Source organism: Orcinus orca, chromosome 6, assembly GCF_937001465.1.
Source record: "Orcinus orca chromosome 6, mOrcOrc1.1, whole genome shotgun sequence".
NCBI lineage: Eukaryota > Metazoa > Chordata > Mammalia > Artiodactyla > Delphinidae > Orcinus > Orcinus orca.
This window is the reverse complement of record NC_064564.1, coordinates 5623011-5649824: the sequence shown is the minus strand read 5'-3', so window position 1 is coordinate 5649824 and position 26814 is coordinate 5623011. Positions and strand designations below refer to the sequence as shown.

At 44.3% G+C, this 26814-nt stretch overlaps 1 protein-coding gene across 3 annotated transcripts in view; it reads left to right on the top strand.

Annotated features, from left to right (window-relative positions):
- The first annotated feature begins 264 nt into the window (after positions 1 to 264).
- SPOCK3 (SPARC (osteonectin), cwcv and kazal like domains proteoglycan 3) overlaps positions 265 to 26814 on the top strand; it is a 440790-nt gene continuing 414240 nt past the window's right edge. The window contains exons 1-2 of one of the 3 annotated variants that reach the window (XM_049711361.1): positions 265 to 431; positions 1225 to 1395. In XM_049711361.1, coding sequence (XP_049567318.1) covers positions 1225 to 1395 — 171 coding nt within the window. In that variant the 5' untranslated portion in view covers positions 265 to 431. Of the gene's footprint in view, positions 432 to 486; positions 907 to 1224; positions 1396 to 26814 lie in introns of those variants that run through there. The other 2 variants (XM_049711362.1, XM_033403539.2) reach the window with 2 other exon arrangements.

The window sequence follows — 26814 nt, the reverse complement described above, 5'->3', positions numbered from 1 at the left end:
CTCAAGTTTCAGAAGCTCTAGGACATTTTCAAAGGTCACAGCTTTGGGAGATGGACTTCTGGCTGAAATAATCTCTAACGATTCACAGAGATACAGAACGTGATCGCAGTGTTTTAGCCTCTGTGGATCTCCTGATATGCATATAATGTTCACTTCGCCTACATCATCTAAGTCTGTGGGAGAGTCTGTCTTCGTCAGATTCTGCTCACAGGGGGCCAATGACTGATTTCCTTCCAGTTTATTTAGAATATGTGGAGAAGCCAGAGGGAGCCGAGTATTTTGTCATAAATGCAGATTTGGAAGGCAAAATGAGTTTCAAAGCTCTCTTCCATGGTGCAGTAGGGAGACACACACTGGGCTTTTAAGTTTTCGGTTCAAGTCCTAGAGCGTAAACTACAGCAGCCAAGGCGTTCTGATGAAAGGAGAATAAGGTACAGCACGTGAGGGATGGGGGCGGACTCACGCGCCCCACGTACTGAAGATTCTCTCCTTAAGAAGGGAAAGGAAAAGAACTTCCGCCCTTTAACATGAAGTTCACGCACACGTAGCTAAAATTTTCTGGGCTCCGGCGCATCCCTGAGGCCCCGCGGGCGGCTTCCCCCGGGGCGGGCAGTCAGAGGAGCCGGACGGTGACGCACCGAGTCGTCCTCAGCTCGCGTCCCTCTCCGGCCGCACAGCGCGGAGCCGGAGGGCAGCGGCTGGGAGACCGCGAGCCCCGGTGCAGCTTGCGAGCCGGTGCCGAGCGCGCCCCGAGCCCCGCGCCCCCGGGAGCGAGGCCGGTCGGCGGCCGCGCCGGGGCCGGTGCGGAGGGGGCGGGAGGCGGATGCGGGTCCGCGCTGGCGCCGCGTCCTCCGCTTCCAGCCGAGCCGCATCCGGAGCGCCCGCAGCTCGGATCCGGGGAGGAAGGTGGGCCCGGAGGAGGCGGGACGGGAGAGGGGTCGGGGAGGGGTCCCGAGGAGGCGGGGCGGGGAAGAGGAGCGTGGATGGGGGAGGGAAGGACAGAGGGGCGCGCAGACCGAGCGGCGGCCGCGGGTGGGCACGGGCGCGCGGGGCCGGCGGCGGCCACAGGAACCGGGAGCGGCTCCGGGAGCGTGTCCAGTGCGTCCGGCGGGGCCGGGCGGCCCGCGGGGTTGGCGCCGGACCTCCTCCCGCCCCACCCAGCTCCCGGCTGAGACGCGCGGTCCGGGCCCTCGTGTGAACCGGCCCCGCTTTCTCCGTCCACAGATGCTCCGGGCGCCGGCCGTGCTGTGCGTGTGCGCGGCCGCCTGGTGCGCGCAGGCTCTGGCGGCGGCCGCGGGCCGGCCGGACGGCGGCAATTTTCTGGACGACAAACAATGGCTCAGCACGGTGTCCCAGTACGACCGGGAGGCCGGACAGTGGAACCGATTCCGAGACGTAAGTCGGCGCCTTCCCGCGCTCGAGCGCGCTGCCCGGGGCGGGGTGGGGGTCAGGTTGGGGCGCGGGGAGGAAGTGGGCGCCTTGGAGGCCGCGCCGTGCTGGGGGGTCGCCTACCCGGGGTCCGGGTGTCCCCAGGTCCCCACGGTCCTCTCCCCGCCCCCAAAGGTTCGCAAAGTGCCATCTGCCCAACTTTGAACAGGGCCTGGCGCTGGCGGGCACGGCCAGGGGGCTGGCGAGGCGTTGCGCTGAGGTGGGCTCGATCCCGCGGCTGGCGGCGCACCCGGTGGCCTGGGGGGCGGGAGCGGGAAGGTGTGGGCTCGTTGGCGCCCGCCCGCTCCCGGGGACGGCGGGTGTCTGGGGCCCCGGTGAGCGTCAGCCTCCACACCCGGCGAGGACCTGCACTCGATCACGATGTTGCAGACTCTGTGCGGCGAGGGTGGGCTGCCGGGGCGGCAGTGATAGGGTTAAGCTGGGGACCCCCCCCCCGCCAAGTCCCGCATCCTACCTGGGAGCTTCCTCAGGGACGATGAGGTCTATCGAGACGCAGCCTGTACCTGAGACCCGACCGCGGGTCGCTGTGCACCTGCTGGTCAGTGTCCACCGCACGCGGACGCAGCGCAGCCGCGGGGCCGGGCGCGGTGGTCCCGGTGGGGCTGCCCCTCCCCCCGCCCCACTTAAGCCTCTGTGGTCGCGTTGGCAGACGCCAGCAGCGCTCCGCACACCTGAGGACCCTCAGGACCCGCCCGCAGCGCCTCGTGCGCAGGGGCGGATCTGCTCCCTCGGGCAGATCACACTCCGTCCTCATTTGGAAAATTGGGAAAGTGAGTGGAAGCTCGGGCTAGTTTCATCCTGCGCCCTTCACCCCCAGCCGCTCGCAATACCCCTCACAAGTAGTGGCTGACAAGCCAAGCCCAACGTGGAGCCGATTCTGGCAGCCGGATTCCGCAAGAAACGCTCATTTTTACTTAAAATTCGACGTAGCATCTCATTGATAATAGGCCTGCGTATAGGTGCTGGAAAACGATGATGGTCGCATTTAGCAGGGCTCTGTCTTACATGCCTGTGAGTGAAGCCTAAGCAACATTTTACTGCTGAGTACAATTTCTTGTACCGGCGAACCCCTTACACTCCTGTTTTATTCAAGTTGATGCTGATGTCGAATACGATCCAAAAGGCCAGCAGGCGAATGAGATATTTCTAAACCTAGGGGAAAATTTCTATTCATCCTGCCTTCATTTGGGTTGAACATTTGTAACTGTTCGAATAATGCTTCCTATTATGATATTTCGTTGCTGAATGGCTACTTTAAAAATATTTAGAAAATGGATTTTATGCTTCCTTCTCTAAAACATTTTAAATCTCGAATACCTTAGTATTCTCTGACTTCATTCAAATTACTTTATTGAATTATTAAGAGCAAACCAGTCTATACTCGGACAGTTTGTAAATGTGCTTGATTTAAACGACTTGAGAAAGCTGAGTGGCCTGGAAGGATTAAATATTCCAGGATTCCTGCAGCCAGCTTCTACAGAGACCAAGTAGACTGTTGTTTTGCTATCGTGTTTGCAGTTATTCTTATGTGATCTCAGGGGCAAAATCCATCAAAATTATATGTTAAATTTAAGTAAAGGATTTACTGAGGTTTTTTTTTTTTGGCAGACATGTTTGAAGTACATGCAAATATACATGCAAATGTAATAAGGATTTATTTGAAAAACTTCTGCAAGGTTTTAGGCTTACCGTTTTAGTAAGACAGTTAAATTTTGTGGATGGCTTCTGGAGGGCAGGCAGGAGATAAGTGATTGTTCCCCTTTGAACCACCTGTAGCTTATTGTTAGCATGATAAAAGGTGTGCTGACAGTGTGAGGTCTCAATGCAGAATGCACGCTGGATCCTTATTCAGACCACCCACCCCAGTGGCAATTTACATATTTTCTTTATGTTTTGGGGAGTTGTTAGCTTGATAATTTCTTTCTGTCTTTTTCACAATGTTGTTTATTGGTTGGTTCATTTTAAACTGGGAACACATGGTTAGGAGGCATTGCTTGAAACAAGTCTGTACTGCATGGGATCTACCTTTAAATGTTCTGCCTCAGCTCTGATATCTTAAATAATGGCGTTGCTACTCAGTTTTATAAAGGCAAAGAAACAAGGAAATCTGGACCTCTTCTTTTGGAAACAGTTTGACTGAAGCACTTCTGTTAAGTGCTTTTCTCCCATTAAAATATAATTAATTTCATTTAGAAAAAAGCTTTGAGATTTCTCAGCATAATTGTTGCTGAAATGAATTCTTACCGTCTTGTGGCTATTTTACACAGTTACCATTATTTTAGAAGTCACTCCTTAATGCAAGCTGGAAATATATCTTCTTTCGAATAATATTTGAAAACTATTTTGAATAATAGTTGAAAATACAATTAATCATTCTATTTTAATTGAATGATTTTTTAAAATAAATGTAGTCTTGAAGTAGGTTTTATATAATATAAATTGTTTTATATAATAAAGCTTTAGAAATAAAGACCATGGTTAGGAAATAAGTGAGAGTAGGTGAACAGAAGAAGCAGGATCATTGATGACTCGGTGGTGAAGGATGAGTCATCTTCCCAGTTTCCTCAGGATAAATCACAGAGAAATAAGAGAACCACAGGCAAGCTTACAGTGAGTAAGTATTAACATAGGAGCAGCTTCAAGTAATTGTGACCACTCTATACCCTGTACTAGCAACGCTCTTTGAATAAACTTTTGTGGCCCTTTTAAAGTGTACAAAATGATGTATAGACACAGAGCACTTGTATCCTTTTGAAAATCAAAAGGATATATTATATTTGGTTATTGGTATAAAATTCCTGTAGAGATCCTAGTCTCCATGTTTTAGGAAAAATAAAAGTTTAATTTGAAGATAGAAAAGAGGTCAACACATTTTAAAATAAGTGTGGTAGATTGAGCCAGCCTATTCAGGGTATAATGATGAGATGTTGAAATAAAGCAGACAAAAAACTCTCAACCTCGGGGTATGTTAAGTAGATACTCTGGTTGCATGGCATTTTCTACTTTTTTAGTTCTGTTGAGTGGTGATAAAATCCAGAACCCAAGACTCCTCAGGGGGGGAATTGTGGGAATACTACGACCTTCACCAGGTACAGGGTAGAGACCCCCTCACCCCGTTTTTGCAAACATGAATATATACACCAGTCTATTAGGAGAATTGGATATCAGTATCATTATAAGGAAACCATGAATCACATGGTTTATATATTATATATTTCAAACATTTATGATTTATAAGTCAAGTAAACTCTACTCTTTATCATGTAATAAATGAGTATGGAATTTGGAAACCAATAAATTAATCGGCAGTGAATGATAAAATACCACCATCAACCTTTTATATTATTGGTTTCACTGGAAGACATATACTAATTAGGAATGATAGAGGGATACTGTATGTTGGCAGCAGTACAATAAAATCTAGCAAAAGTGGCAGTGTTGGTCATGCTAATTTTAAATAACTCATATAATCAAATCAATTCTGTCCTTAAATTGAAATTCCAATGCTTCTGGGTTACATTTCTTTTTCAATAAAAATATCTGGGAGTGGTGGATAGGGGGAAGATGTAGGGATGAATAGGTGGATCACAGAGAAATCTTTTTTTTTAATCAAAGATACTTTAAAAAAATTTTTTTTCAGAAATATAGTTGATTTACAATGTTGTGTTAGTTTCAGGTCTACAATAAAGTGATTCAGTTATATATATATACAAGATATATGTATGTATGTGTATATATATATACACACACACACACACACACACACAAAAGATACTGAGTATAGTTCACTGTGCTATATAGTAGGTCCTTGTTGATTATCTATTTTATATATAGTGGTATGTATATTTTAATCCCAAACTCCTAATTTATCCCTTCCACCAACCTTTCCCCTTCGGTGACCATAAGTTTGTTTTCTATGTCTGTGAGTGAGTCTGTTTATGATTTGTAAATAAGTTCATTTGTATCATTTTTTTAGATTCCACATATACGTGATATCATATGATACTTGTCTTTCTCTGTCTGACTTAGTTCACTCAGTATGATAATCTCTAGGTCCATCCATGTTGCTGCAAGTGGCATTATTTCCTTCTTTTTTTATGGCTGAGTAGTATTCCATTTGTATATATGTACCACAACTTCTTTATCCAGTTCTCTGTCCATTGACATTTAGGTTGCTTCCATGTCTTGGCTATTGTAAATAATGCTGCTGTGAACATTTGGGTGTGTGTATCTTTTGGAATTAGTGTTTTCGTTTTCTTCAGATATGTACAGTATGGAGGTTCCTTAAAAAACTAAAAGTAGAGTTACCATATAATCCAGCAATCTCGCTCCTGGGCATATATCTGGAGAAAACTATAATTTGAAAAGATACATGCACCACAGAGGATATTTTGGGCAGTGAAAATAGTCTGTATGATAGTAAGATGGTAGATACATGTCACTGTACATTTGTCCAAGCCCAAGGGTGAGCCGTAAGGTAAACCATGGACTTTGGGTGACTATGATGTGTCCTGTAGTGGGATCAATTGTAACATTGTAACAAATGTCCCAGCCGGTGGGGAGGGTGACAAGGGAAATTCATGCACGTGTGGGCAGTGTGTATATGAGAAATCTCGGTACCTTCCTCTCAGTTTTTCTGTGAACCTAAAACTGCTCTACAGAAGTAGAGTCTTAAGGGGCTTCCCTGGTGGTGCAGTGGTTAAGAATCTGCCTGCCAATGCAGGGGACACAGGTTCGAGCCGTGGTCTGGGAAGATCCCACGTGCCGCGTAGCAACTAAGCCCGTGCGCCACAACTACTGAGCCTGTGCTCTAGAGCCCGCGAACCGCAACTAGAGAAAGCCTGTGTGCAGCAATGAAGACCCAACAGGGCCAAAAATGAAATTTAAAAAAAAGTAGAGTCAAAAAAAAATCATAACCACAACTCCATCACCTCAAAAAACAAATTAAAAACCGGGGGCTCGTTTTGAACACTGTTTTAAGAAGTGGTTACCATTTGTGTTGCAAAACCTGAAATCAACTTCAATTACATTTGTTCCTTGAGTAATTTTTAATACTCTTTAGATGTATCGGAAGCAGTAGGTAGTAAAGTTTTACAATTTAACTTTAAAAATGCAACCTTAACGTAAATTAAGGGACATGTGAAGTGTTGTGAAAATGTAAAATGTAGGTCGAGGTGTCTCAGAGGCACTCAAATTATAAGTTGGTCTTTTAAAAATGCCTGATTTGGGTATACTGAATAGTAAGTAAACACTTACGGACTTCTTGTTTTTAAAATTTTATTGAAGTATATTCTGCTAATTTCTGCTGTGCAGCAAATTGATTCAGTTATACGTGTGTGTGTGTATGTATATATGGTCTTATTCTTTTTCATTGTTTATCACAGAATATTGAGTATATCAGTAGTTCCCTGTGCTCTACAGGAGGACCTTGTTTATGTATTCTCTCTATAATAGTTTACATCTGCTAATCTCAAACTCTTATGAACTTCTTTTTTCTTTCCCTTTTCATTTGAGTTGGGGTTCGAGCGAACAGATTATTTGAGAGAGAAGGCTGATGTGGGGGGGATGTTTCCGCGTCCTTAGTGGCTGCTGAGGAATAAAGCACCCCCCAACCCCGTCATCTGTTAACTGGGACACAGCTGTTAGAAAGTAAATAGGATGGTTTCTGTGCCTATTCCAAGGAAACTACTCTTGATTTAAAAGGCATTACATACAGTATTTCTTTTTCTCTTTCTGACTTACTTCACCTTGTATGCTAACACATATATATATATATATATATATATATATATATGGAATCTAAAAAAAAATTTAAAAGGTTCTGACGAACCTAGGGGCAGGACAGGAAGAAAGACACAGACGTAGAGAATGGACTTGAGGATACGGGGAGGGGGAAGGGTAAGCTGGGACGAAGTGAGAGAGTAGCATGGACTTACATATACTACCAAATGTAAAATAGATAGCTACTGGGAAGCAGCCGCATAGCACAGGGAGATCAGCTGGGTGCTTTGTGACCACCTAGAGGGGTGGGATAGGGAGGGTGCGAGGGAGGCACAAGAGGGAGGGGATATAGGGATATATGTATACATATAGCTGATTCACTTTGTTATACGGCAGAAACTGACACAACAATGTAAAGCAATTATACTCCAATAAAGATGTTAAAAAAATAAAAATAAAAGGCATTACAGTTCAGACAATGGAAATCTTTAAAAGACCCCTCTCAGTGAGTTTCTTAGATTTACAAAGGGCCCTGGCTGTGTGTCCTGACTACCCGGTGTCCCCTCAAAACTGAGGCTCTTTTTTTACTGAGATATAATTGACAAATACAATTGTATATATTTAAGGTGTATGGTGTGATGAGTTCATATTCATATGTCTTGTGAAATGACCCCTTTTGTGGTACTTTAATAGTAGGCAAGACTTGTATTACTTTGCTTTTCAACAATATGCACCAAAAATCAAATTAAACAATTAATAACAATTTGGGGAAATTTAACACATTAGACCATTATTCTCTCTGTTCAGGAATACTTTCTCAGTAGTGGATATCCAATTCTGATTTTTTTAAAAGTATATTTTTAGTGCTTCTCACTATGAAATCACATTTTAAAATGTGACACTATTATGTTTTATCACAGTTGAGAACATGGGGTCTTCTTGGGAATTCTTCACAGTTAATTCCTTGCATTTTCACGATTGTTTTTCTCTCTTTTAATCTTTTGATGACAGTGGGCCACAGTGTGTTTAAAATTCCAAATCCGTGGGCTTCCCTGGTGACGCAGTGGTTGAGAGTCCTCCTGCCGATGCAGGGGACACGGTTTCGTGTCCCGGTCCGGGAAGATCCCACATGCCGCGGAGCGGCTGGGCCCGTGAGCCATGGCCGCTGAGCCTGTGCGTGGGAGAGGCCACAACAGTGAGAGGCCCGTGTACCGCAAAAAAAAAAAAAAAAAGTCCAAATCCATAGCAGCCTTTGTAGACAGTGTCCGTATTTGCAGATCAGAGCTGGTGAGACTATAGCATGAGATGTTTTTTTATCTTGGACTGTTGTTCATATTGTTGAAATCAGGGGGTTACTAGAGAGACAGGCGGTTGACCTCCTAAAGGAAGCAACAGGCTTTAAAGGCCATGGGCCAGTGAGTGGCCTCAGCAGCAAGGAGCCATCCCCATGCAGCATCCTGACCTCTCCTGGTCATCAGGGTCCTGGTTAAGCCATGGCCCTGGTTAAGCCCTGGCCCTGTTTAAGCACTGGTTTTATACAGTCTCCACATCCCTGTTTCTTATCACTATTCCCCCCGCCCTGCCCCCCCACACTCACCACGGTGTCAGGGTGTAGGGTGGGTTTAGTTAAGTCAGCATCATGTGAGGAAGCAGGTCAGACGATGCCCAGGGATCTACCGTTTCTGCAGAGGGGCTCCTGGGTGGAGCTGACACCGCATTGTCAGACCCCATCAGGAGGCCTGAACCGAGTACAAAATTGAGTCGATTTGCCCTGGCTTCGTTCTGACAGATAGAAGTTAGGGGCGTGGGTAACACTTTAACTCTCCAGCTCTCATAACTTCTCGTGAATTATTAGGAAAGTGTAACTAAGAGGATTGAGAAATAAGTTACTCTGTATGTGTGTGTGAATCCATGTTCTGTATGTGTATACGTATGTACACAGAGGTCTGTGCATAAATGTATATGTGTTGTATATATGGTTTACCTGTGCCTCTTCAAATAGGTAAAAGATTAAATAATTAGAAAACCAAGGTGTTGGTATATTGTATTATAGATATTATTTTTATATGTTAGTTAGAAAGCAGACAGTCCCCCTAAAATGTTAAGACACGGATCAGTGTTTTTTTTCTTCTGGTTAAGTTTTCCGCATCTCATGAATTGAGAACGTGATCGCGTTTGCTGTTACGTGTGTGGTCCCTGTGTGCTCTCCTGGTTCTTACGGGAAGTTAGCTTGTTGGGGTTTCTATGCTAGATATACTTTTATAAACTTTTGGCTAGGTATACAAAAGGAACAGCAAGCACTGCTATAAAGCATTTATTTTCCTGCTCTTACAATAAGACTGGTTTTATTTTATTTTATTTTTCTATTGTAGTGTAGTTGATTTACAATGTTAATTTATGCTGTACAGCAAAGTGATTCAGTTATATATACATTCTTTTTTTCATATTCTTTTATATTATGGTTTATCACAGGATATTGGATATAGTTCTCTGTGCTATACAGTAGGACCTTGTTGTTGATCCATCCTTTTGAATATGTGTATTAGCTTACATCTGCTAATCCCAAACTCCCACTCTGCCCCTTCCCCACCCCCTCCCCATTGGCAACCATAAGTCTGTTCTCTATGTCTGTGAGTCTGTTTCTGCTTTGTAGATAAGTTCATTTGTGTCATGTTTTCGATTCCACACATAAGTGATATCATATGATATTGGTCTTTCTCTGAATTACTTCACTTAGTATGATAATCTCCAGGTCCATCCATGTTGCTGCAAATGGCATTATTTCATTCTTTTTTATGGCTCAGTAATACTCCATTGTATATATGCACCACATCTTCTTTATCCATATATCTGTTGATGGACATTTAGGTTGTTTCCATGTAAGACTGCTTTTAGATCTCAGCCCTCTGACTCAGAGTAACATTTTCTGTCCTTATACAACTTGAGTTTTCATGATCTGGGCCAGAATTATTTTATTTTCTGTATTTATTTTTTAAGCAATCTGAATTTTCTACATTCACTATCCAAGTCCCATACGCTCCTGGAGTATTTACATGCGTCTTTCCATCTATGAACATCCTTTAGTCTTTTCAGCTCTTTCTACTTCTGTTAGCTTACAGATTTCCCTGCCCTGTTGGGCTGTGAACTCTCTACCACAGTAGACTGTGCTCTCTCCACCCCACACCCCTGCAGTTCATGGGCATCTGCACAGTGACCAGCTGGGAGTAAAGATTAGAGAACACTGACCATGAAGGAGCCCTATGTGAGATTCACCTGCCACCTGCCCGGTCGCAGGGAAAGCCTTTCAGATCTGTGTGCTTTCTAGGGACCATTTCCCTTTCTGGCCACCCCCCACCCAGTTTTGTAATTTGAATGAATATTTAATTGTTATAAAATGTCACGTGTCAAATCCTGAACTGCCTTCACCCGTCAGTCCACAGTGTGCCCCGGTGGACGTGCTGGGCCACTGTGACCACGTCCACTTGACCGTGGACTGTCAGGCTGTGCATCCCTGCATCCCCTGTGCCAATCCATCTACTTCTTCTGCAGTTTCTCTTCGACCACAGAACACTGTTGCTCTAAAGCCTTTAGAGATTTTTTGCTGCCCACTAGGTAATATCAAACCCAGTGTCCCCCCTCTCTTATGTGACTACTGCACTTCAATTCATAGATGTGCGTCTGAGTCCAGACAGTTCACGGCGCATCCAGATGTATTCATTTCCGTCACTTCTGCCTCACTTACAATTGCTGGTCTTTCAGGTAGCGATGTGTTGAGTTCCTGCCTAAGGGGACTGAATCTGAGTGCCTGGGTACAGATAGGATTTCACCTCCCCACCGTGTAACCGGCCCTCAGGAAGCGGGTGGTCCAGGCCTGGGATTCAGTCATCCTCTCGGGTCTCCATCAGTGGCCACTTTCTGTCCAGCAGGAGGGACTTGAGAGAGTGGGGGACACACAGCTTGTGCTGGAAAGGACCGCAGGTGGCCAGGTGGGACTGTCCCACAGGCCAGGAGTGAGGGACATGGCACCCTTCCCTTCTCCAAGGGCAGCCGGGATGTCAGCTTATCACAGGGGCGGGAGGGATGCTGGGAGGAAGGAGGCCAGGCGGGTACAGGGAAAAAGATACAGGTCACTACTGGGCCTGTTTCAACCATCTCAGTATTTCTTGGAAATACTCCCTGTGCCCACGGAAGGGATTCTTATTATTTCCAGTGAGCTGTTTGCCTTGACCTTGACCTTTTTTCCTCCTGGGTCACTGGGCTGACAAGGACCAGTCAGGGCTTCCCCAGTCCCAACATTTTGGATCTCACACTGCGGTATGATGCTTCTTGGCCTATAATTACTATTTTTCGGTGTCTGTTAGGTGCCAGACATATTAAGTATATAATTACATTTAGTAGAATCTTTAAAAAATATTTTTAATTGTAGTAAAAAACACATAGCATTTACCATATTTTCCTTTTTTCAGTGTATAGTATAGTAGCATTAAGTGTATCCACGTTGTTGTACAACCATCTCTAGAGCATTTTCATGTCGCAAAACTGAAACTGCACCTGGTAAACAACTCCTGTTCCCCTCCCGCAGCCGTTGGCCATCACCCGTCTACTTTCTGCTTTTATTAATTTGATGACTTCAGGCGTCTCATGTAAGTAGAGTCGTACGGATTTGTCTTTTTGTGATTGGCTATTTTACTGAGCATAATGCCCTCAGAGTTTATCCATGTTGTTGCAAATGGCAGGATTTCCTTCCTTTTTAAAGCTGAATGATATGCCACTGTGTGTATACACCACACACATTTGTTTATCCATTCATCCATGGATGGACACTTGGATTGCTTTCACCTCTTGGCTGTAGAAATAGACTGCCATGGACATAGGTGTGCAAATATGTGTTCAGGATCCTGCTTTCAATTTTTTGATATATATATACTCAGAATTGGGATTGCTGGCTCATATGGTAGCTCTATTTAAAAATTTTTTAGGAACCTCCATATTGTTCTCCATAGTGACTGCACCAATTTACTTCCCCACCAACAGTGCACAAGGGTTCCAGTTTCTCTACATCCTTAACAACACTTGTTTCTGGTTTTTGATGATGGCCATCCCAACAGGTATGAGGTGGTATCTCACTGTAGTTTTTTTTTTTTCTTTTTTGCGGTACGCGGGCCTCTCACTGTTGTGGCCTCTCCCGTTGCAGAGCACAGGCTCCAGACGTGCAGGCTCAGCGGCCATGGCTCACGGGCCCAGCCGCTCCGTGGCATGTGGGATCCTCCCGGACCGGGGCATGAACCCGTGTCCCCTGCATCGGCAGGCGGACTCTCAACCACTGCGCCACCAGGGAAGCCCCTCTCACTGTAGTTTTGATTTGCATTTCCCCCATGATTAGTGATGTTGAGCATCTTTTCGTGTACCCATTGGCCATTTGTATGTCACCTGGAGAATGTCTATTCAAGTCCTTTGCCCATTTTTATCGTTATTTTTTTACCAACCTGAGAAGTAGACATTATTGATATATGTTTTACAAATGGGGAAGACTTAGTTTCAACAAGCTTAATTAACCTGCTTAAGATTAGTGAGACTGGGCTTCCCTGGTGGCGCAGTGGTTGAGAGTCCGCCTGCCGATGCAGGGGACACGGGTTCGTGCCCCGGTCCGGGAAGATCCCATATGCCGCAGAGCGGCTGGGCCCGTGAGCCATGGCCGCTGAGCCTGCGCGTCCGGAGCCTGTGCTCTGCAACGGGAGAGGCCACAACAGTCAGAGCCCCGCCTACGGCAAAAAAAAAAAAAAAAAAAGATTAGTGAGACTGTTAGCTCTAAAGATCATGTTTATTTGTCTGTTTCTTATTTATTAACAGTTGACCACTTTCAATGAGTAATTACAAGCAACTGAAATTAGTTTTTTTTTTCATTTGAAATGTTATGTTGGGTCCTTTTAAATGGTCACAATTACCATCTTTTTGGTTCTTGTCTGCTAGACCAATAAATTGATAAAGACTTGGCGTTTTTATTACGATTATGGAGGGAGTGTCTCTTATACAGAGTTACAGTGATATTACTATAGTTTGACCGTTTCATCTTGAAGCTACAATAGAAGACTTCCAGTAGAACAGCGTTTTATCCGGACAGGCATAGCATATGTGACCATGCATAGTACCAGCATTTTTACTTAGTAATGAATTTTTTCGATATCACAGTGCAGTTCTGAATATATCTTCGGTGGGCAGGAGTGCTGTGAAAAGGAGGAGTAATGTGTCCTTATGTGGCTGTGACTGGGCTTCTGAGGACACCTATAGCATCTTTGGGAACCACTCTGCACCATTGTGCCTGCATTCCCCCTGCTACAGTTGTGGATTTATTTTCAAAGTCAAGAAAGTGGAAAAGGAATTATGTCTTACAATTTTAGACTAGAAATCCAGAAATTTTTATTGTATACAGTCAACACCTACTCCTGTAAGTGTGATCACTGTTGAATGGGTGCTGACGCAGCCTGCCAAGTTCTGTCCATGGTAGATCACTTATTTTTCTACATTTCCCAGGTTGAATATCAAAGATTGATGGAACACCATTGATTTTTTTAAAAAATGAAATTGCGTCATATTTAAGATAGGTTAGAGCATGTTTTGCTTTTAAAATGCTTTTGTTGTCTACTTCTGTTTGGAGACTTCTCCGTCTAGAATTTCATTGACGTTATTCAGTATGAACTATTTCACTGAACACGAATTCTCTGCTTTTAGAGTTTTGTAACAAAAGAGCAAAATTAATTAGCTGCCATACTGAAGAAAATATGGAGTGACTTACGATTTAATAATTTCTATATTTTATAGTTATTCTGGTATGTGTTGCATGTTCCAGATAATTCTGTGGGTTTTTTACTCTTAGCATAAGGAAAAGCCCATTATTTATCAGGAATAAAAGAAGGAGGAGGGCCAGAAATGCAACAACTTAATCTAATTGTGTCCCGAGATAGATAAAACATTGCAGGCCATTAGCTTCCTGAATCTGGTTAAATGCTTACTAGCTCTAGCTCCTAAAATAGTAATTTGATGGTCCCTTAATCACAGCTCATTTTGACTCTTCTATCACCAGCTTACTCCATGACTTTCAGAATATTTACGCGGGGCTTTCTAGGCAGGATCTTCTCAAGCGTCTGAAATATGGGCTTGCTAGTTGCCTGGACACATGGCATTAGCATCTGCTGAAGAGCAGTTTTAGAATACGGGGATATTTCTAGGCCTTCTGTAGCATACAGTGTAGGGTGAAGTTATAGTCTTCCAGTAGGACCGTCCTGGTGACATCTGCGCTTCTCCCCCAAGTCCCTGGGCAATCACATTCACCTCAATGAACATTCCCTGAGGCACAGCTTTTCTGGAACATCGTATCAACAAGCACTACCTTCGTATGACCTGCAAAATGTTTCTTTGACATGAAATATAATTTCTTGGAGTTCAGATGTTAAACGCTGTATTGTTTTAAAGGACTGTTGGGCTTCCTGAAACTATGTGAATCAAGGGCACACTCCATGCTGGTCTGACTGAGGCGCTGCTGGTTTGGAAGCTGTGACATTTGAAAGTCACCCCCAGGGAAAGTCATGGTTTTAGGTAGATCATCACATTATCCTCAGAATTTCTTGTTGGTCACACAGGCCTGCTTGGCTTGCTAGTGTTGTCGCTGAAAATCGTTGGTTTCAGGCTTGAATGCTTTCAGTTAGTTTTTTGTTTCACATATTTGCCTAAGTAAAAGAATTTAAAACACGGGAAAATTGCCAGTGGGGAATGACATGTTTAATTCGGATAGCAAATTAATAGTCAAAGATAGGAGAAGACATCACGCGCATAGGAAGTATTTGGGGGGGGGGAATGCATTTTGAACCTTTGCCATGCATCCAGTTTTAAATATCATTGAGAACCGCCACAGCTTATAGGTCAGGCGGTGGGATCTGGAAATCCAGTTTCAGACCTGCTTTGTTTGCTGAGTAGCCGAAAGCCAGCTGGCCTTTGCTGCCGAAAGCCTTGTGTTTATTCTTTGACTGAGGGCCTCTTTATTTACACGTGCTGCTGGTCTGACTTGTGGTTTGGGAGGCCGGGTCACCAAGGTCACAGGTGACAAAGGCACTTCTCCTGCTGGTCCCCTGCTCACGCTGGACTCGGGTGTGGCTCCCTCACCTGCTACCCAGATCAGAAGAAGACTAAAGCAACAAATGTCATCTAGGGCGAAGCTGACGACCATGGGGCTCTGGGACATGTATGTTCCTGTTCACGTAATCATTTTCTGAGCTGAAAGCTATTCGCTGACTTCTAATTGGTCTGCCTGTTTGTGTGCCCTGAATGGCTCTCAAGTTTCCTGACTCCATAGCTCTCACCTTGGACTCCAAAAGTAAGTTCTTTGTGAGCAGTAATCCTTGTAAGTAGTAGGTAGTTCTAGGTACAGGTGGTCTTATGTGTAATTAAAACCCATTTGTTCTTAATTGTTGAACTTGAATGACTAATTTTCACTTTTTTGTTGTTGGGTTAGACTGCAGTGTTTCTGATTTGTATTTGTGGTTGAATAAAAACCTTTTTTTTTTTTTTTTTTTTTGAGGTACGCGGGCCTCTCACTGTGGCGGCCTCTCCCGTTGCAGAGCACAGGCTCCGGACACACAGGCTCAGCGGCCATGGCTCACGGGCCCAGCCGCTCCGCGGCATGTGGGATCTTCCCGGACTGGGGCACGAACCCGCGTCCCCTGCGTCGGCAGGCGGACTCCCAACCACTGCGCCACCAGGGAAGCCCTAAAAACCTTTTTTTATTGTAGTTCTTGGGTTTAACTTTTTTTACATTTGAATTAACCTATGAATTTAAAGAACTTTCTCCTTGACGGTATGATGACACTTGTACAGTTTAATTTTTACAGGGGTTTAGCAGTATTGATGTCACAATATCAATATAGCCGTTTCTGCAGAGCTTAGGACAGTCTTCAGCTTCCAGCTGTGCAGAGATTTTCCTAAGGCTCTCAGAGTTTCAGGGCAATATTTACTGAAGTGTGTGGGCCCCTGTTCGCCCGCACTGTCCCCACCAGCTCACCTGCAAGGTCCCGCAAGGTCGTCTCTCATCCTTGGCTGCGATCCCCCCCCTTCCACCTGGGCTAGTCTTGTGGATGGATGGCTTCCATGTTTCTAGGCTCTTCTGTGCCTACAGCATCTAACGCTTTATCAATACATTATTTCTCCCAAAGTACAGCTTGGATCTTTTTGCCCCTCTGTTGGAAACTCCTGTTCACTCTTTCACTTATGACAGAGTAGGACTACATTTGGCTGCAGCTGTAAACTTCCCTCCACGAGAAAAACTGTGGCATGGCCACATAACGGATCAGTTCATACAGGTGTGGAGTCATCTTAGAGGGATACTGTGTGATTCCTAAACCTGTTAAGGTTGAGGTTTGCTGTTTGCAATCGTAAAACATACTTGGAGGAAGATTGTTCATCAGATGGGCTCTGAAGTGAGCGAGATAAATAGCTCAGGAGAGAGAGAGTGGTTGCTTCCGAGGTTGGTCTGAGGTTCTGCAGCAGGGGGGTGACACAAATTCCTCTTCAGGCCCGGGCTCACCCGGCCCACTCGTGATTTCAGTGGAGCTCAGCCTCGGGGAGAGACGGTACCAGCCACAGGGACACTGCTTCCCGCTGATGGAACCAGGTCTCTGAGGCCTCCAGGCTGTAGGCAGGTTCTGGTGGTGGGAAGTCCCTCTAGGTAGCATCTCAGCATGAGGTCACCGTGGACAGCTGGGACCCTCCTGGGGACACACACGTCTCACCGGGAGCTCCTGCTCAAATGTCAGCCCCACTGACATCCAAGGCCCTTCATCACCTGCTCTCTTCCCTGTTTTCTGTCTCAGGCACCCACACCCCAGCCAGGCCAGCATCCCTCCTTCTCTCTAGGCGGTTTTCACCTGAACGCCTGCACAGGGGCCCTTTGCCCGGCTTCTCATCTCTCCCCTAACAGTTCTCATTTTTTGTGCCAGTGTGTCCTAACCCCTCCCTGCTCTCCACAGTCGGTTGCAGCCTCCCTCTTCCCGCGCCTGCCCTGACGCACCTGGTGAGGCTGGTGTTGGCGGCGGGGCAGTGCCGTCGCTCTGCAGGCCGCAGAAGGGGGCTCATGAAACTGGGGGACACGGGGCGCGTGGGCGGGCCCACGGCCCTTCTGCTCAGGTGTGCAAAGTCACGGTTAACACAGAGCTCAGAGCCCAGGTGGATACTAGTAGTTGATGCTACAGCATTTTATTTTATTTTTTCCCAGGGTTTTAGTGCGCGTGTCATCATGGAACTTGGCTTCCTTCCCAATTCCTTAGACAGTCTTTCTTAAGTATCTGACTTCTGCATTTAAGCTCTCGTTTATTTTATAAGAACGGTGTTGCTTTTTACCATCAAGTTTGAGCTATATTTAAAAACAAAACAGGGCTTCCCTGGTGGCGCAGTGGTTGAGAGTCTGCCTGCCGACGCAGGGGACGCGGGTTCGTGCCCCAGTCCGGGAAGATCCCACATGCCGCGGAGCAGCTGGGCCCGTGAGCCATGGCCGCTGAGCCTGTGTGTCCGGAGCCTGTGCTCCGCAACGGGAGAGGCCACAGCAGTGAGAGGCCTGCGTACAGCAAAAAAAAAAAAAAAAAAAGAACATTAGTAAGGGTTTCCATGTCGTACATGTTCTTGCACCTCCTGGTCTATAACGCCTAGGAAAATGTCAACAGTAGGCTGTTGGATTTTTGGCAAACGTTGCCACAGAAGTTAGCAGGCCCAAGTCAAGGTTTCAAAGCTAGAAAAAGGATTTTCCCTTACTCTTTTTGCTTAAACTCAAACTCTCTAAACATGAGAATCCTAAGAAAGAAGAAACATTGTAAGGTGCCCTTAAAACTCAGAGGATTGGTTCCTTCGCTGTACGTAACAGTGGAGCAGAGGGAAATTTATAGATTTCTTCTTCTTTTCTGGAAGAGCATGTGTTGAAAGGAAACTTCTTAACCTGATTTTGTAATAAAAATATAATGTTAAGAACAACCATTTGGAAAACACCTCTCGAAAAGACACAAGTGCTCTGAGATATATTTTGTAGCCTGAAGTTTAATCATGTGAATTAAGAAAACTGTAATTTTTAATTATCCTAAATGCAGTTGAAATGACAACTTCTCACATAAACTTTCTTCTTCCTACATGTAATCCTATCCGTGTTCAGCATTCAACTCTGGAGAATCTAAATTGCTGAAGGAAGACAGATTTATAATCTATAACATAGATTAAAGTTGCTTAAGAAGGATAGTAACAACTGCTATTTGTGGATATTTTATTCTTTAAACTATATAAAAACAGTAATAACAACACATACAAGACCCAAACCAGGAATTATCTCCACTGGCTATTGAGTGGTTTGTATATTTCCTTAAGCGGTTTCTAAATTTTCATCTTGACGGCATCCTCAGCCAGTTGCCATGGAGGTGGTATCTACGCCTGTAAGATCCGAAGCAGAAATGAGGCCTCTGAGAGCATAGTTTGAAATCAAATCATGCGTTCCAATTGCTGGAATATTCCCATATCATTTTATAGTAGAGTAGTGTGGGATCAAGGCGTTGATTGTCATTATAATAAAACTTCACAGATCTGAATCCTGCAGTCTTGTGACAGTGCGGTAAATGAGCAGACCCACGTGATGACATGTCTTTTGAAAGTTTACCATCTTTTATGGTGACTCTGCTAATTAACATCGTGATATGGAATTCTGTATTCAGTGCTCTTTTGCAAAAATCTTAAAGATTCAGGAATTCAGTGCTTACTTTCTTATACTTTCAGGGTCTGGGGTTTATAATACAAGATAGTTAAGTTGTATTAAAACCACGACTGTTTCATGTGTAATTGTGTTGGTTCACCAACCTCCTGAGAAGTTCCCTGGGTCAGACCTGAAACTGGCCCCCGTGTGCGGAGGGCTGGGAGAGACCAAAGAGCGAGGCAGACCCTCTGGGTGGGCAGGCAGCAGGTGTAATGAATAAGGGGACTGACTCGGGCGCCACAGGACGAGTAGATCACCACACCCACCCGCCAGAGTCTTACAGTTTATACAGAAGCCTCATCTGGACTCACGGCGTATTCAGTCCAGGTGGTCTCAACACCGCGTTACTCTCTCAAGGCTGCATCCTCGGAACAGCTCCTGGGGTGGGAACTGTGGGCAGAGCCTGTGTTCCAGTGATTGGGGACAGAGGGGAGGGGGTGAGGAACCTCCGGTGACCCAGGTCCAGCTCACGATCAGCTGGCAGTCACGTCTTCTGCATGACCTCTGCCATCAGATTGTTACTGAGACAGATCACAGTGGAAAAGAGATTCCTATTTTCTCCTCTATTATTTAATTTATTTATTCATTCATTCATTCATTTTTCATTTTATTTTTTTATCTTATTTATTTATTTTTCTTGCCCCGCTGCGTGGCATGTGAGATCTCAGTTCCCCAACCAGGGATTGAACTCACGCCCCCTGCATTGGAAGCTCAACATCTTAACCACCAGGGAAGTCCCTCTTTATATTTAAATAAACAGTTCTGGCAATAGTGTTTGTGTTTCAAACTAGACCTCCAGTTTCTTGGTTAACACTAAATAGCAGCTGATATTAGTGAAAAATGACAATTAAATAAAAATTTTCTTGCTAAGTATTTAAGTTTTCTAAATTTGGGGGACAGTTTCTTTTACATTATTAGAACATGAGTTTTTAAAGGTTATTAATGCAGTTTAACAACTTTAAAAATAAATACTTAAGTTATTCATGTACAGCAGAAAAGATTTAAAAATGATTACAACTTTTAAATAAATTATATATCTATAATTGTATATTATATGTCTATAATTATATATATAGTCACTTCAAGTGCTATTTAATGTAATTTTGTTACATAAAAGTAATCAAATTCCAATCAGAAAAGAAGCAGCAAATTAAAAAGTTTGTGATTTGAGTACTGTCCAGAAAAAATTAGTCATAAAAGAGGTTAGATTTTGGTACCGTTTTACAGATAGCAGACATGATGGCAAAACTATAGAAAAGTGAACATTTTAGTTAGGTACTTTTTTTCCTTTATGAAAATACCCAATGACTGCTCATTTTCCCATAAAATGCCCTTAAAATTGATTAAATAAATTGATGACAGGTAAGGCTAAAGGTAGGGGTTCACTATTACTACCATTATACTGTTAATTGATGCAACCATACCGTTAATGGTTAGAAAAGCTATAAATGAATCGGCTGTGTATTCTCACCCAGGGTTATTGTGGAATCCTACAGGTGGTCCACCGTTTCCTCTGCACCTCCTGTGACTTCATACGACACAGAAAGACATCTGCCTTGGCAAAAACACAGGAAGAAATCGCACCTGTAAACAGTTCATTTTAAGCCAAGAGTAAGATTAAAAGTACCTCATTCTCACACATTAGTGGCTGTTTGTTTCAAGTGGTTACAGGAGGAGGGTAGACCTGTTTCCCTACGGGGAACCGAGAGCCATAGGAGCAGCTTTGCCACTTTTCTGCGTCACCTCCGAGCACAGTTTTGCACTGGCTGCGGATGCAAACCTGGTGTTCCAGGCCCAGGTGGTGCGGTCTGGAGCTGCTCAGAGGGAGACCACACCCCAGCATTCTTCTCACCACAGGTGGGACCGTAGCCAAACCACACATGGTAAGGTCATTCCTAAATTCACGTAGACGAATACACTGTGTTTTATTTGTTTCGTATTTTGCCATATGCCTTGAAAAAAAATGCAAACATTACTGCAATCTTCTAAAATACTTGACCTTTTAAAAAGGTTTCTAGCTCCCTACACTACAGGACTTCTAGTGACGTTACGTAAGCAAGTTGAAAAAACTGTGTTGTGTCAATTTTGAAATGATTTTCAGTGGATTTTGGATCATATGAGGTCTCTATACTGTGATATGAGGTGCTCTATACTGTGATCTGGCTGAAGAAACGTGACCCTTGGTTCCTGATTCCCTGATTTCCCTGAAATGGTTTATGGTACAGAAATAACTTTTGCTCTTATTGAAGCAATAGGAATAGAGGAAAATATGATTTAAGTTAAAATAGTCAGTTTTTCTTGAATGCACATCTTTGTCCATAGTTGAGAGGTAAAAGCATAAATCTTTAAAAAAAATAGAGACAAAACAACAGCTTCGGTGAAGACTCAAACTGAGGGTAACTCGGAGAACAGCACCCAGGAGCAGAAAAGCATGGGGTGAAGCTGCTTTTGTTGTGCATCGTCTGTAACAACAGCCCTGAGATATGGGCGTAGCATCCATACTTAGCGTACAGCCTGAGCGACTAGATGAATAGAAAGTAGTGCTCAGAGGGTTTTTTATGGTTTTTTTTTTTTTTTTTTTTTTTTGCGGTACGCGGGCCTCTCCCGTTGCGGAGCACAGGCTCCGGACGCGCAGGCTCAGCGGCCATGGCTCACGGGCCCAGCCACTCCGCAGCATGTGGGATCTTCCCGGACTGGGGCACGAACCCGTGTCCCCTGCATCGGCAGGCGGACTCCCAACCCTGCGCCACCAGGGAAGCCCTCAGAGGGTTTTTCAAAAAGTGGGAAAATCATGTCTCATGATGCTAGAATCAGGGTGTTTACCCTGTTTAGTGTATAGTAGCTTGAAAAACTTGGTAAGTAGTCATGTAACAAGACGGTGAAGTCTCTGTGTTTTATGGTGACATGCACAGCCTAACAGGAAAAATGCCTAACACCGTTGATTACAAGTAAGCTGTTGTCTGTTGTTAAAATGAAAAGTACCATATTTATTACATTCAAATATGCATATTTTATAACTTTTAAAAAGTCATTCCTGAAACTGAAATGAATTTTTTAGTCTGTGTGTAGGTTTAATATGACAATGTTTTTTTTTGTTGTTTCTAAAAACTGTTATTCAATAATTAGGAAGGTAGGAACAATCTTAATACGATTTAAAGAAAGAGAAACTATATGATATTAAAGTTTGAGCTTCATGTAGGAGCAACCCGATATGTCTTTATTTTAATATGATATTGGACATGTCAGTGGCTCTAATATGGTCAGTAATAATAAAAAGCATTAATACAAAAAAAGAAACTAAACTGTATACAAAGCCAGTTTGATTAACTGAAGTGAGTTGCCTGTTAGTATTTAATGGTCCATTAAAAGCCCATTTAAAGAAGTCAGAAACCACAGTGCATACCTTGGTTTTTGACATAATCTAAGACAGTATTAGCAAAGGGCTCATTAGATTACGTGGACAAATATTTCCATTTTATTTGGAGAAAGGTAGTTTGAAATTTGCTCTCTCATCCAGGAAAAACAGTTCTCATTTCCCAAGATCATTATCCCTTTTAAGTGAAGACATGAACCACATCAAAAGTGTCCTGTCCCCCTTCCTTTGGGGCGTTATGCAGGAGAGCTGGTGTGGGTCATGGGCTACAAATAATAGTGTATGTAAGAAAAAACATTTTTGTAAAGTCTTAGAAAAAATATGAAATGATTTATAAAGAAAAGCAGTTTTACTGTGTCTTGTTCTTGGAGATACTGATCAAACACGAATGAGTTTATTCAGAGCTTCCTAGAGTTCTAGGCACCTGTTTCTGAAAGTTCGTAAGTTGTGTGTTATTAACATCTTAGGAAAATCAAAACCTGATGCTGTTGATCGATTGACTGCTGGGCTGAATGCATTCAACCAGAGAAAAGTGAGGAAATGCTTCCATTCAAGTGACAGCAGGGGCCCTATCACAGACCGTAAACATCGTGGAGATGCCGTTGTTTGGTTTAGTGTAACACGGTCCCGCTGTTGGGTGTTGAGAGGTCGGGTCTTGCCGCTGTAACGTGTCATTGTGGGATGACCCTCGTCCTCCAGCCAGAACCCCTGCGTCTGAAGCCAGGTCTGCACTTCCTGCTCAGTGGTCTTAGCGGGTCCCCTTCTGCCGCGTGCTTCGGCTCCTACTGCCCAGGGTTGTGCTCGGCGGTGAGGTGTTCGTAGGTGTGAGGTTCTTAATTCACATGGGCATATGTTAAATACATGATATGGGGCTTCCCTGGTGGCGCAGTGGTTGAGAGTCCGCCTGCCGATGCAGAGGATACGGGCTCGTGCCCCGGTGCGGGAAGATCGCACATGCCGCGGAGCGGCTGGGCCGGTGAGCCATGGCCGCTGGGCCTGCGCGTCCAGAGCCTGTGCTCCGCAACGGGAGAGGCCACAACAGTGAGAGGCCTGCGTACTGCAAAAAACAAAAAAAAAAAACAAAAAAACCCCCAAAACATGATATGTGTTAATCATCATTATTTCATTATGTAAATTTACAATTTAAGTTGAACTTATTCATTGTTCAACAACTGAGCCATGTCTAGATGAAGCATGTTGTCTGAAATATGTAGGACCTGGCACTTTCCAGTAAATTACAGGTATCTATTCAATGACAGAAGTAGTATCAGATATTAAGAGAAAAATATTTATAGATTGAGAGCATTTTGCACTTACCTATGTGTTCTAGAGCTAATCACAGAACATCTGCGAGAGGTGGTTACTTGGCTTGTAAAATGAGAGCAGTGTTTGCTCTTTCAGAAAATCAGATGATTGTTATAAATAACAAACGATAAAATGCCCATGAAAAGACTTTGGAAATTAATAAATTGCTAAAGGATGATATCATTTCAAAAACAGACATTCTTCATCCATTTAGCAATCTAAGTTTCTCTTTTCTAAATATACACATTAATTTTTTTGATATTTATAAACTTTATATTTATCATTGAGAGTAAAAATATATCAAAACAAGGAAAGGGTGCTTTGTTTTTTTTTTGTTTGTTTTTTACGGTACGCGGGCCTCTCACTGCTGTGGCCTCTCCCGTTGCGGAGCACAGGCTCCGGACGCGCAGGCTCAGCGGCCATGGCTCACGGGCCCAGCCGCTCCGCGGCATGTGGGATCTTCCTGGACCGGGGCACGAACCCGTGTCCCCTGCATCGGCAGGCAGACTCTCAACCACTGCACCACCAGGGAAGCCCTGCTTTGTTTTTAAATAATTATGTGTGCCACTTTTAGCCCTGCATCCAAGATGGGCCATCGCCTCCCGAAAGAATCCTTGGAAGAGTTGAAGAGATTGACGGGTTGAAGGATGCTTGGGATGTGCCATGACAAGAGAATAAGATGAGTCTCATGCAGACACATAAGTGCCTCTTAGGGAGGTGACGCAGTGTGGCCTCATGGGGTCCATACACTGGATTCTGGTGGCCGAGGAGGGTTTGGGCAGGTGGGCAGGTGGGAGAAAGCCTACCTGGCAGGCGTCTGCAGGCACCGAGGTTTGGAGGTGTCATATCCATGAGGGTTTAAGTGTGGCTCGATAGGGAGAATGACAGGGAGTCCTTGGAGATGATACTGACAAGTGGCGGGGCTAGAATTAGCTGTGCTTAAAAGACCTGCTAAACAGATTGTCCTTAGAGATGATGGAGGGAGGGCGCCTACAGTTCCCGCTCTCCATCTGCGGCCCGACTGATTTTGGTGGACGTCCCCAGGGTCAGAGTAAACCGTTGCAGATCCTAATCCCCGAAGGGTCCCTTTCCCTTCCCCTTCCCCGCACGTCATTCAGAATAAAAGTGAGAGGAATTTCAGTGAAGGTCTGCCTTTTCCCCCCATGTTGTCTACTTTGATTTGATTCTTTCAGGAAAATAAAAATAGAAAATTTTTAACTTTTTTTTTTTTGGTTGCACTGCATGACCTGTTCCCCGACCAGGGATCGAACCTGTGCCCCCTGCAATGGAAGCGCAGGGTCCTAACCACCGAACTGCCAGGGAAGTCCCTTTAACTTTTTATTTAAAAAATTTTGTTTGGGTGTCTCTGGTTGCTGGTGTTCTGAGCACATGCTGCATTTCAGGTCACGCAGCCTCTTTTGTGTAATGGCTGGTGAATTCTTCTACATTTCATAGTGTTCCTTTTTTTTTTTTCGGTACGTGGGCCTCTCACTGTTGTAGCCTCTCCCATTGCGGAGCACAGGCTCCGGACGCGCAGGTTCAGCGGCCATGGCTCACGGCCCTAGCCGCTCCGCGGCATGTGGGATCTTCCCAGACCGGGGCACGAACCCGTGTCTCCTGCGTCGGCAGGTGGACTCTCAACCACTGCGCCACCAGGGAAGCCCCATAGTGTTCCTTTTGAAGTGGGAATGAGCACTGATAGAATTTTGTATCCCAAACTGGGCATCAGGAAATCCCTAAGACGAATGCGGATATATTGAACATGAGGACGTATAAAGACCTAAAAGTTTCCCTCCTAGCCTCCAAACCCAGGAGACAGCTGAATTTCCATACTAGATCAGATCGCAGTACTTTTCAATGTTGGCGTCGCTTCTTTGAAAATAGCATTTTTCTTTAAAATTTACATACCTTTTGCATTCCATTTTTGGTACAAAAGACAAACTCAAGTCATCCATCAAAACCCAGATTAAGCATCATGAATCAATCATTGTTGCAACAGAAGAGAATATTTTCAAATACTCACTGCTTGGGAAGCAAATGTACTTCTCCAGGGCAAGGGCATCCCCGGGCATGTGGTCCAGCCCTCATGCCTGGGCTGGTAACATGGTGTTCACTGCGGTACCCGATCCCTCCTGGCTCATCAGAACCAAACTGCTGGTGACCTTCTGGCTTCAGTTGTGACTCGAGTGGTCGTGGTGGTTTTACAACAAAGGGGAAAGAAATCTGAATCTGACACTTTCCTGCTTCCCGTTTTTTTAAGTTTATTTATTTCGTTTTTGGCTGCATTGGATCTTTGTTGCTGTGCATGGGCTTTTTCCAGTTGTGGTGAGCGGGGGCTACTCTTGGTTGTGGTGCGTGGGCTTCTCATTGCGGTGGCTTCTCTTTTTGCAGAGCACGGGCTCTAGGCACCCAGGCTTCAGTCGTTGTGGCACGTGTGCTCTACAGCACAGGCTCAGTAGTTGTGGCGCAGGGGCTTAATTGCTCCGTGGCATGTGGGATCTTCCCGGTCCAGGGCTCGAACCCATGTCCCCTGCGTTGGCAGGTGGATTCCGAACCACTGCGCCACCAGGGAAGCCCCTTCCCGTGTTTTTTATGTATTAAAATGTCAGAGGAGAAATTTAACTGCTAGTGATTAATATGCAGAACACAAAAAAATGATAATTAACTAGCGCATGTAGTGTTTGATGATGTATAGGCTGTTGTGTTTAATGTTTAAAGATTTAATATATTTTCTTTTTAGGATGCTGTTTTAGATTCTTATTACTTGTAAGTGCTATAGGAAAGAATACTTCGTCAGTATTCCTGGTGAAGTACTCATATAATGATCAGTATTCATTATAATAGCTGAAATCATGCTAAATTTATAGAAATATTTTCTCATATTTTCAATAAGATCTATTTAAACAAAAATCTCAATTGAATGTAATTCACTTAACTACCATCAAGTAGTAAATCTGTTCCCAATTCCAAAAATGTGCTTATTTCAGAAAGGTATAAGAAGATACAAAGAAGAAATATAAATTCCAGTTAAATTTGGAGAATAAAGTTGAGAATTTAAGGTAGTTGTCCCAGGTAACTTAGCTGGGAGGTCTCAGAGGCGCCTGCTTGACCCTGAAGCCCAGGTTCTTGGTCACAGTTCTCCACTGGCTTCCCCAATTAGACTGAATTTTCCTAAAAGTAAATGACTTGAGTC